Source organism: Pogona vitticeps, chromosome 2 (genome assembly GCF_051106095.1).
Source record: "Pogona vitticeps strain Pit_001003342236 chromosome 2, PviZW2.1, whole genome shotgun sequence".
NCBI lineage: Eukaryota > Metazoa > Chordata > Lepidosauria > Squamata > Agamidae > Pogona > Pogona vitticeps.
The window spans coordinates 50,370,325-50,388,899 of NC_135784.1; the positions used below are offsets into that span (position 1 = coordinate 50,370,325).

The window sequence follows — 18,575 nt, forward strand, 5'->3', positions numbered from 1 at the left end:
GACATTGCACCAGTGCTAAAGACCGTTCTGCTAAATCATGAAGAATTCCAGGTATTTGTTTATGGAATGCAGTTATTCAGATAATTGATCTCTGGAAACGTATGTTTCTTTCTGGAGATTTTCTTTCCTACTCATCATATTTTCTTACCATTTAAGTCTTATCTATTGTGATTTTCCCCCTTCAAATGAGTGATGTTTCCAATCATAAATATCCTACCCATACAAAATTAGGTTTAATAAAGAAACCCTTCAAACTAGGTGGCTCAGGATGACTATTTTTGCCCCGGAATTTAGGTTATGATAGTTCTTATGAATCTGTTTCTGACAATGTTGTGCCTTTTGATGACTTTCAGTGGTATTATTCATAAGCAACAGCAATGTGAAGTACCTCAAAGGCAGTATTTATTTTTTAATATCAAAATAGGTGGCTCAGGAAAGGAAGTCATAGTCTTTAGTTTGTAAGACCTGAGAGGGCTGTAAATGAAATAATTTACGGGGATAGTGTAATTTGGAAGTGAAGTGTCAATAAATATGTCACAGTAGACTACCCCTTACTGCTCGTCTCATCAACTGACACTTAGTCTCAATAACCCATTCTGATACATTGGTAAGAGAAAGAATAAAAGTTCCCTTTACTCACAGTTTTGATTAGATATTTTAAAAAAAAACAGCATAATACAGAAAAATGACTGGTTACATGAACATGCCTTAACTGACTCATAGTCTACTTGATGACTAGACATATCATGTTACATGACAGCAATTGAAGACTGACCTGGAAAAGAGCAGAAAAGGGCTGTCTTCAAAATCAGTGGCTGAGAGGGAACAATTGGTTACTGCTGGATTGATTGACATTCATGCCAGCCCAAAAAGTTCCTCCCAGCCAAATCTTTTAAATGCAAATTACAAGGTTGAAAAATATTTCCAACATATTTTCCCCACCAGACCCCCAGAGGCACCCCCTCCCGATTCCTTTGAGGACATAATTCACTCTTATGTAAGGAAAATTTTTAGAATTAGTCAGTAATATAAGAATATAATATGTTTCTGGAAAAAAAAACACCACTCACTGTTGTAGAATACCTGTGCCATTGGTCCGTGTCCACATCCCTCCCAACTTGCTCAGACTCACATTTTTATGACATTTAGAAGCCTGGATATAGCAGGAGAAAAATCTTCAGTGCTAGAAATTTAGTCACACTAATGCAGGGGAGAGCTATGGTTGAACTTCACACAACGGCAACAAAATTTTCCTTCGACTGAGGAGGTTAAAGTGGAATACAAGAAAGAATCAGAAAGAGAGGAAAAACACAGAAGCACCAAAAAACAAAAAAGTGAAGTCTTAATGGAAGTTCTCTTCCATACTCCACAGAGCTGAAAGACCAGAAAAGGGGGGGGGGAGCAGTAGGAGTGCCTTCAGCTTGTAGAAAAGAGTCTTGCTTGCACTCCTCATTTAACTCATCTTTTTCTGATTCTAGGAGTCTGGGCCACAGGCACAGGCAAGTGGAAAAGACATCTAAACCTAAGGCAGGGAGTTGTTTTTGTCTTAAAGAGGCACAGAAGAGCTTTCCATGAACTTCTCTAGCAGCTTTGGGTGTTTCTACCAGCATGGCCTAAGCCAGGGGTCAGGAAACTTTTTTATCTTTTACCCCCCCCCAAAAAAATGTATATACGCCAACATTACCCCGCCCCCTCCTAGCACTGCCCCTCTGCTCTCGCCATCTGCAGCTGACCCCCCCACGCCTCTGCGCTCACCTAGGACCTGCGGCTGCCACCCAAGTAGCCAGTCTGGAGCCGCCACGCCACTGGGAAAGCGCGTCCTTGGTGAAGGGAGCCGGGCACCACAGGGCCGGCAGGTCCACTGGCCATGAGCTCAGGTGAGGCAGGGTGGGAAGGGGGCCTCCTCGTGTGACAGAATGGCCGCCTACACACAGTATTGTTGGAAATAAAATGCCTGAGGGTAATGAGGAGGGTCATGCTGCCGCAACCGTCCTCATTACCCCCAGGATTTTCATTTTTACCCCATTTGGGGTAATTTACCCCTGTTCCCTGACCACTGGCCTAAGCAGCTTGCACTGTTGACTGGATGACATTTCAGGTGGAAAAGAAAACAAAACCATCCACATGAGAGCAGAGCACCATTTAGTTGGGCCTGGGAACTTGAGCAAAAATGCACTCATTTTGCTACAGAGAAAAAACACTTGGTATGCCCTGGTGATCAAAAAAAGATTTTCCTTTTTTTTAAAAAAATAGAGTGGTTATTATAAATGAGTTCTGCTGTTATTCCGTCTTTTTACTCCAGCAAATTTCATAGTTTCAGGACATCACTAGATAAAAACAGTAGAGCATATTTAGAAGATCCAAGGTCCAAACTGTGGTGTCTATAATTAAGGATGATTGAGGACCCAGCTTTGAACAGTGGAGAACCCTTATCCAGGTGTTAATACTTATCTAAAAGAAGAGACAGAGTGATTAATTCCATCTTTATTATTGATTATAATGTTTGTATTGTAACTTTGTTTTTCAATTCAAAACAAACAATATTGATCTAGATGAGCCAATGGCAGCTTCTGTGTTATGTATCTGTGAATATATCCTATTACAATAGGGTGTTTATCTACACTACAGATGGATTATATGACTCTTTAATTGTACTTCATGGAATTCTGGGATGTGTAGTTTTGAGAATCCCCTGGCATAGTTCAGGAAAATTCTGCATTTCCACCTAAACTACAAATTCTTGGATTCCAGAGCATGGAGCCATGTAGTTAAAGCAGTACCAAACTGAATGGTGTAGCTACATTAGCCTTAATCAGTCGTCATCATCATCATGGTTGATGAAATTCTGGCCCTGGCCCTGCCCTCACCATAATGCTAAAGCAAGTATCGAATGTGTCATGAGCAACGATCCAGATTTTTCAGAGTTCCTGCTCACATGTGGAGCTTACACCCCATCCACAATGAATTGTCTTCTTTTTTACACTCTTTGCTGCTCAGGTGGGAAGGGAACAGGTGACCCTCTGCCCATCCATAGATGTAGATGCTTCCTGATCAGAGAATGACTGGATAGGGCTATTGCCTCGAGGCAACAGGTTATTTTCTACTCTTTGCATTGATGATAAGGAGCACTGTGTCCATCTAGGAGAGGAAGGTGACCGGAGTTGAAAACCCGTGATTCCTGAGGTCAATACATATTTGACTTTTATTAAATTACTGTGAGACCCGAGGCGAGGCTATAGAAGCACTCGCTGGAGTGTCGCCCTCATTTAAGAGAGAGAAGGAAACTCAAACAGCTTCTACGACTACTCGTGTCGCGATCAGACATCGGGGGTAGACACCTGTGATTTGGAACAGGGTGTGAGGAAACTATCAGTGGCCACCCAGATGGGCAGGAAAGGCGTTAACACGGGTGGGAGAGCGGCCATTGGTAGAGGCGGGGCATGGGGATATAAAGGGGGAACGAGACAATATACCCAGGGGTTGGGAGTTAATCTGGGTAGAGGATCCCTGGACAGGGAGATGTGAAAAGGTCAGGGTGCCTTGGGAAGAGGCAGACTACAGACGAAGAAGAGGTTTGCCCCCCAAACCATCTTATTGGGGAGAAGTGAGAGAGTGGAGGAGGCGTTTGAGAGAAGAAAAGAAGGCGGTAGAGAGAGAAGAGAGGGAGAGGAGAGCATGGCGTCTGGAGGAGGCTCGCCAGAGGAGGTATTTACTGGACCCTGGGACCCCTATGCCAAGGGAGCTGACCCCTATGACCTGGAGAGGGGAGATGAGGAGACCTTACCCCTAATTGAGGTGGACATGGAAGCTAAAGAATCGGGTGAAGCTAACCTGTTTTCCAAAGGACCTTGGTATGACCCAAGTTTCAGCCCCTTTTTGCAAGATGCTTGGACACCGTCATTTGACCTGTTGGTGACGAGAGAAAAGACTAACGACAAGTTTAATGTTGATACTTCTTTATTTGACGTTCCAATAAACCCCTGTTCTGTTTTTCAAGATCATGTGCCTCCGGTGTTTGTATCCGATAAGCCTGGGGTAACCACTGAACCCTCACAATTACTAAATCTAAATAGATTTCTCTCTCTTTGAAGTTTACTTTTAATTTTTCTGTGCACAAATGTTCCTCATAGCTTTGCTTCAGTAAGGTCACTGTTAAGAATGTCATAGTGGATGTTTCTGCCATCATTACCTGTATTATTTATTTATTTATTTATTTGTTTATTTATTTGTTTATTTATTTATTTATTTATTTATTTATTCATTCATTCATTCATTCATTCATTCATTCATTCATTCATTCGATTTTTACCCCGCCCCTCTAGACAACATCTACTCGGGGCGGCTTACATCAGTTAAAACACATTAAGATAACATATAAAATGCAATTACACAATTAGTTCTAAGCAACAGATTTCCAAGATGGTAATACACAAAAGAGAAAAAAACCCATATAAGATTGGTAACTGCATACTACTTATCAGGAAATCTCTGTGGTGTGAATGAATACACCATACGAAATAATAATACACTATAGTAGGTTGTCTGTGAAGGAAAAATGACTATATTTCTTCAAGGATTGGGGTTCTGGGAGAGATTGAATTATTTAATTTTCTTTTCACACTGTTATTAGCATCATCTAATTTTTTAAACAACATCACCTATTACATCTTCTGCCATAATACAACTTTTCCATCACTTGACTGCTGCCCATTTTCCTCCCCACATCCTGGCAATTGCCCATTTTAGCCTTGCTGGCCATTTGAAAATCCTAATTGAGGACTTCTAAATTGTGACCAACAACTTCAATAGCCTGTGGTATGTACAAAGTCTGCTTTAATGCATCAAATAGTTAATCCTAAAACTTCTTTTTATTCTTGTGGAAAATATGATTATCTATGAAACACAATTTATTTTGACATTTGTAAATAGCTGTGATATGTTGCAGACACGATTCATTTTCTCTCTAACAGGCTAACAGAGACAAATCATGTTTTAAAATAACAGTGTTATCATTATTACATTATCAATCTCAAACTAGTGGTATAAACATCCCTTATCTGCTTTCTACTTGCCCTTTGAAGTATAATTTGTTCTGATTTATATCTCTGAAATCATTGCTATAAGCAAATTTATTACATCAAATGCAAGGACTGTAAAATATTTCCAGGTACCATTTATAGTGTGCAAGGAAAGAATGCATTTATAGTCATGTCATCCTCTATATCGCTATTTGAATGTATAGTATGGTTAGCAAGAATAAGTTATAATTATTTTCTCTAGACTTTTGGATGTTTGCCTAGGATGCACCATTAAAACAAGAGTTTTTCAAACAATAAAATTTACCATTGAATTTACAAGATGGATATAAAAATCAGTCTGCTGTGAAATATGGTCTGATATTCTAATATTTTCACCATGCTTTTATTGTTGTAGGTATGCTGCAGCACGCTATTTAGAAATGAAATCTGAACAGCCTCTGTAAATTATAAGTGTAATTTGATTTTTTCTCCCTCAAAGGTGGAAACACAATGGCACAGATATTGATCTTACGATGAGTTATCACTACAGGCTGGTTGGAGGCAGCTTGGCAATCAATAACCCCCATAAAAAACAGGATATCGGAACATACCAGTGTTTGGTCACAAATTCGTTTGGAACAATTCTGAGCAGGAAAGCAAGACTTCAGTTTGCATGTAAGTTCTGGAATAACATATTTTATTTTCATATTGTCTTTTGGTAATTATTTTGTGTGCCGAAAGCAATTAATTAGGCCATTAGAATAGTAATGAAATTATCCAGTGGTCAAATCTGGCCATCTTACCTTTTCATGTTCAGTTCAATATCTTTTCCTCTTCCTGTAAATAACAATAATGAAACAGATATTCACATCCTTGTCCACAATAATTACCTACAGATGACTGAAAGGTCAAGAAAGATGAACATGATTACTTTTTGCTTAATAGAGGTGTTGCTACCTTTTTACCTCTTCTAGAGGAACTTTTTCATAGTCAAATTGCTAGTTGTAAGATATCCATTTCTTACCACGGTAGAGGTTGGGAAAAAATCACAAAAGAATAATGATGTCCAGCGGAGTCACATAAATGTCACACACAGTAATTACCTTACTGACATTTGGTTGTATTAACAGGCACATACACACAAATACACACCACATACACACACATTTTCTCAACTTATTTTGTAATTGGTATGGCATTACTGATGCACCTGAAATGCACCTGTGTGTATGTGTATGCCTATGCATATGTGTGGGTCTACTGGAATCAGTGACAAAATGTCCATTTTCCCCACAAATACGTAGAAAAAATTAAGAGAAATTTGTGGGGCTACATTATTTCTTACTACAGAGAATGGGAACATCCAGCTACAAAGCCTTCCAACCCTAGGCTTTTTGCTTCTCTTCAGCTTCCCATGTATTTCTGCAGTGGTTAAGTCTTTGCAGACATCTGCCCAGCTTTTCATTGGCACCGAGTATCGCTTTGTTTCTGTATTCCTGAAAATGCAGGTGGCTAGGAAGATTCAGTCTAAATGCTGGCCTCCACTAGAGTAGATCCTTTGAATCTCTAACTAAATGGGGAAAGAGCCTGTATGGAGTACCTGTTGGTTCAGTCGCTCTACTCAAGTTGGGATTAGGCCTTCGCCTATAATGTTTCAACATGATATTTCAGCTAAGGGCTTTTATCACCTTCAAATGATGCCTTCTAATCCAGTTTAGATGACTGTTGCCAATTCTTAAGGTAGTAAAACAGGATGGAGAGAAATATGAACCAAAGATGCCTTCTTGAAGAAATTTATTCAAGTATTCTTAGAACAGTGATACCTCATGATAATGATGTTTTCTATGCTGACTTTCTTTCGGTTAAAGGACCCAAGCTGGCTCACAAATAATTAAAACAGATTAGACTGAGTTAGAGTAATGAAAAGCAATTAAATATATCATGGGAAATTAAAATGGTCTTGAACATTTAAAAGTTTAAAAACATTTAAAAACTCATTTAAGAGGAACATAGGTACAGCAACCAGAAGAAACTCAATCTTGTCCTAAACCTGCCTAAAAAGCAGGCACAGAGGAAGCCCTCTCCTGCGTCCCTGTGAATAATTCATTTAAAGACAAGGGGGCCAAGAGAAGGACCTCCTTTGAAGATCTGAGGAACAGAGGAAGCTCATATGGAGACATACAGTCCTTTAGGGTGGGATGGGGGCTTTTCTATCCTCTGTCCTCCATTTCTAATTTTTTCTTCCATCCCCTATACATGGTGGGCAACAGGGAGCTGTGTGAGTGATCCTTTACTGTCTATGGAAATTTAGGGCCCTGGCTCACATAAATAAATTCCTGCACAAATGACAGTGCTCTCCTTCGTCAGACGCATCCCCCTTCCTGTTAAGGAGGGTCACAAAACTAGAAAAGGAAGGGGGAATGGCAGCTAAAGCCAGGCTTATGCCACTGCTTCAGGAAAAGACAGAAAGAAAGGGAACTGTAAGTCAAATATATAAATTATTAGTGCAAGCTGAACAGGGTACAGCAATGGCAATATGATCTGGATAAAGAAGTAATAGGTGAAGAATGGGATAAAATATGGGATCAAGGAATTATGAAGAACATGTCTGTAAGGATAAAAGAAAATTGTTGTAAGGTAATACGGAGATAGTACTTAACGCCAGTAAAATTGAATATAATAAATAAAAATGTATCATCACTATGTTGGAGGTGTAAAAAAGAGAAGGGGACGTATATACATATGTGGTGGCCATGTGAAATAAGAAAGCAAGAATGGAACCAAATCTTCAAAGAAATAAATGGAATAACTGGATTAAATATTCAAATGTCCCCATTAATTGCTTTATTGAATTTGGTTAAGAAGGATCAATTGCTGGAAGAAAATAAGGACTTAATAGTAATAATGATTACAGCAGCAAGGTTAATTTTTGCAAGAAACTGGAGAAATGATAATCAACTCAGTTTAGAGGAAAACTAGAAAAGGAAGGGGGAATGGCCCTTCAAGCTACCAAAAATAAGCAGTTAGAGAATGTCTAAACAGGACTAAGGACTTTTATTGAAAAGGTTGTGCCAGTGCTGGAAAGAGATGATGATTTGGAGGAAAGGGAGAAATTACTTAAAATGATCTCTGGTTAGTGTCAGTTGAGTGAGGGATGTACATTTTTATTAAAGCCATGAGGTTAAAAGAAGATAATGATTTGGAGGAAGAGCTGAATAAGATGGTTAGATGGATGGATGGCGGGGGGGAGGGAGGGATGAAGGGATGGAGGGATGGAGGGATGGATGGAAAACATATTGACAACATATCCCAGAACAATCTACAGTGTACAGTAAGAGGGGAAACTCACTGATATAAGAGACAGGTTAAAGATTTCACTCATTGCAGATTGTCCTTTTTGTAAGGGAACAAAGCTGTTACAGATTAATGTCAATAGTCGTATAATCCCAGAGTGTGGATGGCAGTCCTTCACTCCATTAATGGAAGGAGCTTGTGTGCATGGGAATAATGTTTTGCTCTAGGCAATAATTCCAAACCATCAGCAGCAATGTGAGGCTGACCACATAGGCTGCTGTCCTAAGGGCACTTCAAAGAAAGCAAGCCCTTTTAGGTGTACCTCTAAGGGGAGGTGGGACACATTTCTACGGTTTGTGTTCTCCTAGAGTTACATCTCCATAGGAACACAGACAATGCGTGGAACTCTGGATCACAACCTTTGACTTTTTCTTCTCACACTTTTGACAGATAGTTGAGTGAAGCAATTCTTCAAAAGCAGGATGAAGGAAGTGGCATGTTTTTCTCTTTCCTTATCCTTCTTTCTGTACCTCCATCTAAGAGAGCTGCACTAGGAGAGCAATTGTTTTTAATGCTCATTAATAAAATATGCGGCTAAAGCCAGGCTTATGTCACTGCTTCAGACATCAGTAAATGTATTAATTATTAATCTTTTCATGTTCCTTTTACAAATCTCCTGTCACAGAAGGTCATACAAAGGAGACAGAAAAAATTGTGATGGTTCACAGACATTTTTGGTGCAAAGGTGATGATTCTTGACCATTTTTATAGCTTTTGCCTGTTTTTGACAGGCAGTTAAAGGTAAAAAAAAGAGAGGAATTGCTTAAGAACTGGAAAAATCATAGCCTTGGAGAATTAAAAGGAGAATTTTAGCCCAACCTGCTTCTCAGGACAAGAAATCAAAACTTTGAATACCTTCAACAAATGGCTATTGAGGTCTCTAAGGTGCTTGCCACTAGATATAAGGATTTTGGTGAAACTAGCGGAGTTATTCGGAAGTTATTCAAACACAACAGTTTCCTTGCATGATTGGTTCAGACTAATACTATGTAGCTGGAATAAAAAGAATCCATACTCTGCCTTTTGTATGACCAAGAACAAAGTTTAGTTTATGCTACTCACAGACAGGTTGCATATGTTAGAACACATGTAGGTTCAACACTCTAGAATGCTCAGCCTGTGGGGGTATGCCAAGCCCCCTCCATTTTAACTTTTAGAAGCATGTTAAAACTGAGTTCTTTAAAGAAGTCTTCAAGAATATTTTCCCCCCTGCAGTAGATCCTTGGACCCATAGTGTTTAAATTTGTAATGTTTAGCTGTCACCATTGGGGCTTTGCCCTCCCAACCCTGGAATGAAAACACGAGACAAGAATTATGGATTAATCACGGGTCACACTTTATTAAACATAATCAATGTTGCCATCCTTTGGCAAAGGGGGGGGGTCCTGCCGTGCTGCGGAACCAGGCTTAAGCACAGAGGTCTTAAAGGACCCCTTAAGCAATGAATGGGCTTCTCCTTGTTGTTGACTGTTGGTCCAGGTGTGGCCCCAGTGCATATTTTTCCACCAAGCACCGCAATTGCACAACCAGCAGCACTGGGAGGTCAGATGGGCTATAGCTTACCTGAGTTTTCCAATGGGATTCACCAACAAAACCTTTTCTATCCGCACTACTCACCAGTGTGACCAATTTTCCACCTTTAAACATGCCAGTACACCTATTCCAGTGTGGAAAGACCCACCCAAATGCCAATCAGGATACGGGTCAAAAATTTCTGTCCGGCCCCATAAGCGACCAGACAAACTCTAGAATAAAGGACAAGTGCATGGGTGCCAGCAAAGGAAGAGGAAGAGGAGAGGGGGGAACGGCTCTTAAACAATCTAATGTTCCCTCCTCTCCTCCTATGCTAATCTCGTGATACCAGAAGTCTCACGCTATCCAGGGACAGAGGCAAAGACAAGCTGCACTGCTGAAGTTCCGCTCAGCAGTGGCTCAAGCATTGTCTTTTTAATTTAATGTTTTTTGGGATAGCAAAAGTAGAATGTTCTTTTATTTGGTTGTGAAGTGTCCAGAGCAGTGGTTTTTCCCACTTGATGGGTGGTACACAAATGTGATAAACAAACAAACAAATAGCAGGTGATGGGAAAGATTGCAATAAAAGAGCTGCCATCATTTAAAAGTTTACGACCCAGGGCTAGAATCATATTTTAAATTCTATTCTGTCCTCTGCTTAGGATGTTTCTTCAGTCTCTTGACAGGCTTTGCAGTGCTGAGACATAGCTTGGCTAGCCATCTGCATTAATCTTTTCTATAAGGCCTTCACAAATCAGCAGAGGCTGCTGGTGGCTTTGCTGTCATTGGAGTGCAGTATCAATTTAAGGGTTCCATCCAAGTTGCTGAACCCATTTTGGCTAGGGAGTTCAATGCCTTATATGGCTTCTCTAAAACCTAGAATGGATTTACCACCCCAGGGACACCGGAGATATCAGCTTCCACTGTTATAAATTGAATTTCCACCCGTCCACCCCATCTTATGTTACTGCTTGCACTCCCACAATTCACACTATGAAGTGCTGCTAAATAGTACAGTCTGGCTGTGTTATAAAAATAGGGTTTTAGTTCGTAGGTGGGTTATCCAAGTATCTAAGTATCTAACTAAGATAGAGAGAAAAACAAACTGACACCTGCAAGGTCATTGAAAAATTAAATTTTGTGCAGAAGAGGAAACACACCAGCTCATGCTGATAATAAACAATGTGTCTCCAAGGACAGAAAAGGAAAGTTTGGTCTTATAGTTCCCTATTCCCCGGCACAAATGCATACTTTCTGCCATCTGTTGCTTGTGCTCAGGGGTGAATTTCCTGCCAGATGGATCTTCCAGCTGCAATAATCCTAGCCAAAATATTGAAACAATGAGGACTCCCAGTCCTTCTATTACATATGATAAGGCACAGGAAACTGTGATGTTATAAAGTGACACCGAAGCAGGAAACTACATGGATTGTGCTAAAATTTTCACTTTTCAGTGTTTACAAAAGGTCAAATGCAGCCTCACCTCTCTAGGTGTTTCTGCATTCTTGGTCACATAACTGGTTTGGCTACCTTGAAATCTGCACATATAGACCTCTCCCAAGAGGAATTTACTGCATAAAATATGGGAATATAAACATTTTCTTAACAGTTGCAGGGATGTCAGTTCCTCTGAAATGACCAAGTGTGGATGAATTTGGGTTGAAGAGCTTATTCAGAATAAATATATGTAATCAATACAGAAGCTCAACATAAAAAACAAAACTAAGATCATGGCCACTAGTACCATCATCTCCTGGCAAATAGAAGCGGAAGATATGGAGGCAATGACAGATTTTACCTTCTTGGGCTCCATGATCACTGCAGATGGTGACAGCAGCCCTCCTGCTTCTTGGGAGGAAAGTGATGACAAACCTAGACAGCATCTTAAAAAGCAGAGACACCACCTTGCTGCAAAAGTCTACAAATCTATGGTTTTTCTAGTACTGATGTATAGAAGTGAGGGCTGGACTATAAGTAAGGCTGACCACTGAAGAATTGATGTTTTTGAACTGTGGTGCTGGAGGAGGCTCTTGAGAGTCCCCTGGACTGCAAGGAGAACAAAACTATCCATTCTGAAAGAAATCAACCCTGAGTGCTCACTGGAAGGACAGATCCTGAAGCTGAGACTCCAATACTTTGGCCATCTCATGAGAAGAGAAGACTCCCTGGAAAAGACCTTGATGTTGGGAAAGTGTGAAAGCAAGAGCAGAAGGGGATGACAGAGGACGAGATGGTTGAACAATATCATTGAAGCTACCAACATGAATTTGACCCAACTCCGGGAGGGCCTGGCATGCTCTGGTCCATGGGGTCATGAAGAGTCAGACATGACTTAATGACTAAACAACAACAAATCGATAGAAGTGGTTGGATGTCCTCACAATTATCTGGGTTAGGAATCATTTTAAAAAGGGACCATTAGAAAAACCCAAACCTCAAACTGGCATTAAGAGGAAAAATGTGTTATGACAAAAGAGATTAGTAGGTTACCTAATTAGTAGGTTACATAATTATTCCTTGGCACTTTTCTGATATTTGCAATATGAGACCCTGAATTATATTCAAGGATGGGATCCATGCTTGGAGGCAAGCCAACACTGGCAAGAAGAAGAAGTAGATCTTTGACTGCTTCTATATTATCCAAGGCTTCTGTCATTATTCAAGTGATTTAGGTAGTGAAGCAGTTCTCACACTGGACAGGTAGTATCAGAACAGCCATAGAACTGAACAGTTTGGCATCCCTTTTAGTAATTATGAAATCAATCATAGATTAACTTTCCTTCATTGGGTGGAAGCCTCTCCTATTTGTAACCAGATTAAGATTGGTTATCCCCAATTAGAAATGGAAGAGATGAGCTTTGGTTAGTCCTATTTTCCTTTTAAATATAGAAGAAATTGTCAACCCCACCCCACAAAAAACAACAACATGTTTTTGTCATTAGAGCTTATTGGGTTTTTTTTACCACTACTTCCCCAACCCCAATTCTGCTTTCCTTAGAAAAGAAGCCGGCCATGTGGCCTACAGAGAAAAAAACATGAGAGTATCATGATGGTGGCTTTGTAATTTTTTTCATAGAGAAAATTGGCCCTTTATGAGCAGCCACCTGGAGAGAGAAAGTGTTGCTTGGAGAAAACATTAAATATAGTATTTGCGAAGGCTTTCACGGCTGGGATCTAATGGTTGTTGTGGGTTTTGTTCTTCCTAACATTTTGCCAGTCTCTGTGGCCGGCATCTTCAGAGGACAGCACTGAAGATGCTGGCCACAGAGACTGGCGAAACGTTAGGAAGAACAACCTTCAGAACACGACCAAAGAGCCCGAAAAACCCACAACAACCATTAAATATAGTGTTGGTGAGTTGAATCAGTGTGGTTTCAATTTGATGCTGAGAAATGAGGAGAAGTGGGGAGCAAATGATTTTGTGTTTAAAAAAATAGTACAAGAGATCTAAACGTGATATCATAACCAGCTTGGAAATCTGCTCTTTTAAAATGTGCATCTGTTTTGAATGGGATTGCTTACATGACACCACTCTTCCTCAGCTGGTGTCATAAATATCTAAATTACAACTTGGTATTGGTGTATTTCATCTGAGCCGATCTCTTAAGCTTTTTTTTAAAAAGAACAGGCACAATGACACGCTGCAGCCATCCATTAACAGAGCAATGGTAGGGCCAAGCTCTCAGACCTCAAACATTCTAAAGACAAAAACATTTGACAAAGCTCTTCACCTCAGGTTCTTCTCCAGATGTTTAGAGCTTCAGAGACATATTTACCTCACTTTTTCATTACTGTCTCTTATATGTAACTTGCACCAAGTCTATTTGTTTCTGATTTTATAGCACTTAATATATAAAATATTTGTACTGCTGATTTCCCAGTTTGGATTTTTTGTGACTTATATGTAGCTGTTTATTGTTGGTACTTTATCCTGTTCTAACTCAAGCTATAAACTGCCTTATAGCTCCTCTACCTTTAGTCCTCAGAATCAGGGCATTCATCCTGCTTGCACCGGGTCAATTGTTTATATACTGTAAGCTTTAAGTCAATGGATTTAGAAACAATAGGAATTAGTTTAGATAAAAGTATATAGAGAAGAACTTTAAAAATGTCTTTCCATTTCAAATGAGAGAATTTCAAGTATACCTAGTTGATATTTTGAAGTGCTAGTACCCAAGCTATTGAATAACAAAAGCCAGGATCACCATAATGGCCCCCTACAGGGCAGTAATGTTCAACTGCCATATAAATATACAGGCATATGAATCCTTTCCTCTGGATTAAATGATGATATCTTGAGCCAGCTAAGATTTTAAAATAATCTTTATGGTCACAAGTGAAACAGAACTGATAGACAACAATTGTAGACATTCAGCAACCTGGTCTGTATGACAACACTAAGAGCAGAACCTTCAATGCAGTTTTTGGGGATGAAAACTCATTTCTGATGTTCCATTGACCTTGTCACATTTTTCAGTAGGATATATAAGTATGCCTGTCCAGATTTTGTTCTTATTAATTTATAACAATTTCTTAAGAACCACAAGCTGGAAATGTGTATGTTGCTACTCAAAAGTGAGCACCGTCATGTTCAATGTGACTTACTTCAAGGTGGAAGTGTACAGGATTGCAGTCTTAAATATTTATCATTTTTAAAATGCTTCTTCATTCTGTAAAGAACCAATAGAATATGAATTTAAACCTTATATGTAAGCTTGTTAAATAATTATAATAACAATGAAAATAACAGTATTTATTAATATTCTAATAAGATCATATTCATGCGGGGACAATCTTGACAGAATGTAGAATCTCCTACTTCAGAGCATAAAATATGGTAAGCAGTTCCATTATATGAAAAGCAGGTCTTATCCCCGCACTTTCTGCCCTCAAACTAAGTTTTGTAAAATTTATTTTAACTCATGTGAGACTGTCCAAAAGCCAACCAAACTAAAAAAGAAGGACGGAAGGACAGAAGAAAGAGTTACAGAATTTTCCTAAAAATCTTTTTAAAAAATTAAGAATATATTTAAAAGCAAAGGGATAAATAGGTTAAAAGACTGGATGGAGAAGATGAGAGATAAAAGAAAATACAAAATAGGCTTTAGGAGGAGAGGGGATTTCATGGTTTAATATGATTCAGTTAGAAAGGTGGACAAGGGAATGGAATAATAACGAAGGGAAAAGTAGAAAAATGACAAAATTTGAAGAGATTATTGAAATAAGGTTGAAATCAGAGGAAAAGACAGAAAGAAAGGGAACTGTAAGTCAAATATATAAATTATTAGTGCAAGCTGAACAGGGTACACAAGTTTTAAAAATGCAATGGCAATATGATCTGGATAAAGAAGTAATAGGTGAAGAATGGGATAAAATATGGGATCAAAGAATTATGAAGAACATGTCTGTAAGGATAAAAGAAAATTGTTATAAGGTAATATGGAGATAGTACTTAACACCGGTAAAATTGAATATAATAAAAATGTATCATCACTATGTTGGAGGTGTAAAAAAGAGAAGGGGATGTATATACATATGTGGTGGCCATGTGAAATAAGAAAGCAAGAATGGAACCAAATCTTTAAAGAAATAAGTGGAATAACTGGATTAAATATTCAGATGTCCCCGTTAATTGCTTTATTGGATTTGGTTAAGAAGGATCAATTGTTGAAAGAAAATAAGGACTTAATAGTAATAATGATTATAGCAGCAAGGTTAATTTTTGCAAGAAACTGGAGAAATGATAATCAACTCAGTTTAGAGGAATGGTACAGAAACTATGGGATATGGCAATTAATGATAAACGGACATGTGATATGAAAATAAGAAGAGGCCAATCAGAAAATAATGATTTCAAGAAAATATGGAGTGTATTCTTGGAATATGTATTTTGGAGAGGGAAGGGGTATACACGGAGGGAAGAAACAATGATTTTTTTGAGAGAAAATGGATTGAATGAAGTTTAATGCTAGCTCTGAGGGTGGCGGTGGCACTAATGTGATGTGTAATTGTATTTTATAGTTTGTTTGTTTGTTTGTTTGTTTTTTTGTGGTAGTAGGCTTATGTTTTGTAATTTAATAAAAATAATTATTTTTAAAAAAAGAACAAGGAAGGAAGGAAGGAAATATGATTCTAAGTTTTGAATTACTGTATAGGAAAATTGCTATTTTCCCCTGGCGTCGGGACTAGAATATGAACTTTAGAACAAGGCCAAGAAAATATTGATGATGGCACTACTAACCTACGACATGTGTGATGTTTCTAAAATGAAGGTACAGAGAAAAAATGTTCAATATTATTAGACCATGCTCTGTGATCATCGAAAGTGTCGTGGGTTTGAAAGCATTCCTTTTCCTGGCTCTATCTCATGTTTTCAATATACTGCTGGACTCTTTGATCCAGTGCTTTTAGCAATTTGCTTGTTTGTTGCTGGAGTACCTGTTTCTTAGATTCCTACACTCAAAAAGGTGCGCTATTTACCTTGGGGAAATAGTTCATATACCATGTGATGAATGGCTTTGGTTCCTTCATGAGAAGTGTTATGATGGGAAAGTTGCTGGTTTATTTTTCTACATAGAGTGCTGACATTCTGGATGGAATCTAGAAATTCACGTCATTTGGAATTTTGTAGATATGCTATTTGGTGGGGAGCTGCATTCGGCGGGCTCAACTTCTGTATGGGTAATTTCTGTTTTTGATTTGGAACAAATATCTGAAAATTCAATCTGTTGGTGTTTATGGCTGTAAACCTATCTAGACCTAACCTAAACAAAGGCTGTGTCGTGCTGTACTTAAGGGAGTAGGACTTTCATTTGCTGGGCTCCCCACTCTGCATTTGGGCTATGCAATTTGAATTTGGCCTCCTATACAGCAAGAATGAAGTTTCTGAGGACAGTCCAACATTGGAATTTGGCTTTCCAATCCCAGAACTTTGAAAGAAGATCAAAGAAAGTTTGAAAACAGCTTAACAATGACCAAGAATATTGTTTCTTATATTTCCTAACCGAGAGTGCAGCTACACAGAGGGAAAAATACACATTGAACTATTGTGGGTTTATATCCAGGAAGTCAGGTTTCCTTGTGCTAATTTGCCTTAACTGATCCTACAGGAGTCTTGTATCTGTTATAGAATACCAGTCAGTATTTTTAAAATTTTGATTGACTGTGCCTGGTATTTTTGAAAAATAAAAATAATGTCTTTGGGGTATCAGGAATGTTGGGGCACATTTTGATTTCTGTATATGGTCTGCGACCCACACATTGCCCCTCTTCTCATCAAATGTTATGATAACATAATAATGTGCCTTCAGGTCAATTCTGAGTTTTGGCAACCCTTTTCAGAGTTTTCCAGGTAGAAGTGGCCCACTATTCTTCTGGGGGGGACCCTGGGATTGTGCAGCTTGCCCAAGGCCACAAGGCCGGCTCTTCTCCCAGGAGGCACAGTGGGCAATCGAACTCCCAAACTCTGACTTTGCAGCCAGATACCTAAACCACTGAGCTATCCTAGATATAATACTTCGTCGTTTAGTCGTGTCCGAATCTTCGTGACCCCATGGACCAGAGCACGCCAGGCCCTCCTCTCTTCCACTGCTTCCCGTAGTTGTGTCAAATTCATCTTGTTAATTTCAAGATATAATACTTACTGAACAGTAACTCTTTTAACTGAGAGACTGGGCTGTCAATATTTTCTAAAGAAGAAAGAGTGAATGGACGTGAAGAATGGAAGGGGTGGGGGATGGCGATAGCTGGCGTGCAACTAAAATACTGCTCATAACTATTCATGGAGTATAAGAACAGCAAACCAAATATTATTTAAAATAACCAATTTGTCATGGATGTGAAATGAGGTTTCTTCTAATACATGCAAATCACTCTGTCTCAGGCGCCATCACTAATCAGAGGAAAGGATGATAATTCCTATTTAACTCAGTGCACTTCCATTGCCTTGTGAAAGTCACTTGTTTGTCACCAGCTGAGATATTCAGCTTGTTAATTTCGAGAGATATTGACAGCTACTTTAATTCCGCATACAAGATTAATGGGCTTTACTGGGAAGCGATACCCCAGAGCCAGACAGCTCTTCCCCACTTGTAAATAGTCCACATTGTTAAAAAAAAGCCAAACAAAAACAAATAAAAACCCCTTTCTCTCCCGTTGTAAACAGGGCTGGGGCTGTTAATAAAGAAGCTTTTGTTTGGAATCTCAGCGTGAGATTTCCATGGCTTGCTTTGCCAAGTAAGCACAGACATTCCTCGTGGAGAGAAGCTGTATTGAAGCCGGTTGCTACGTACTTATCAAGAAATCTGATGAAGCTTCATAATGATAGTCTCCCCATCCTTTTCTTCAGAAATAAGATACAATGCTGGCTTCCAGGACGCTGGGGCTTCATATTCCACTGTCTTGCTGCTCTACAGTTTACCTGCTGCTGTGGGTGTTAGAACAGGAACTGTATTGAGCAGTGCAGTTTCCACAGGGGCAGCTATAGTGGACCCTTGACTTACAGACGGCTTGACTTACAGACTTTTTGAGTTACAGACTTCTCTGGCCGCAAAATTTAGGTTTGACTTGCAGACTGAGATTTGACTTACAGACCAGAAAAAAACCAAAATGGAACAAAATCGGCCTGTTATGGGATTAATCGGTTTTCAATGCACTGTAGGTCAATGGAGACTTGACTTACAGACTTTTTGA

At 39.1% G+C, this 18,575-nt stretch overlaps 1 protein-coding gene across 7 annotated transcripts in view; it reads left to right on the top strand.

Moving 5' to 3' along the window:
• The window catches only part of CNTN6 (contactin 6), a 300,659-nt gene that overhangs the window by 135,637 nt on the left and 146,447 nt on the right, over nucleotides 1-18,575 (top strand). For 5 of the 7 annotated variants that reach the window (XR_013541601.1, XR_012083493.2, XR_013541603.1 and 2 more), the window contains exon 4: nucleotides 5,518-5,693. The exons of the other annotated variants lie outside the window; for them this stretch is intronic. Coding sequence is in view for 1 of the 5 variants with exons in the window: in XM_020791024.3 (XP_020646683.3) it covers nucleotides 5,518-5,693 (176 nt within the window). In the remaining 4 variants the exon portion in view is untranslated. The remainder of the gene's footprint in view (nucleotides 1-5,517; nucleotides 5,694-18,575) is intronic. 7 annotated transcript variants of the gene reach the window in all.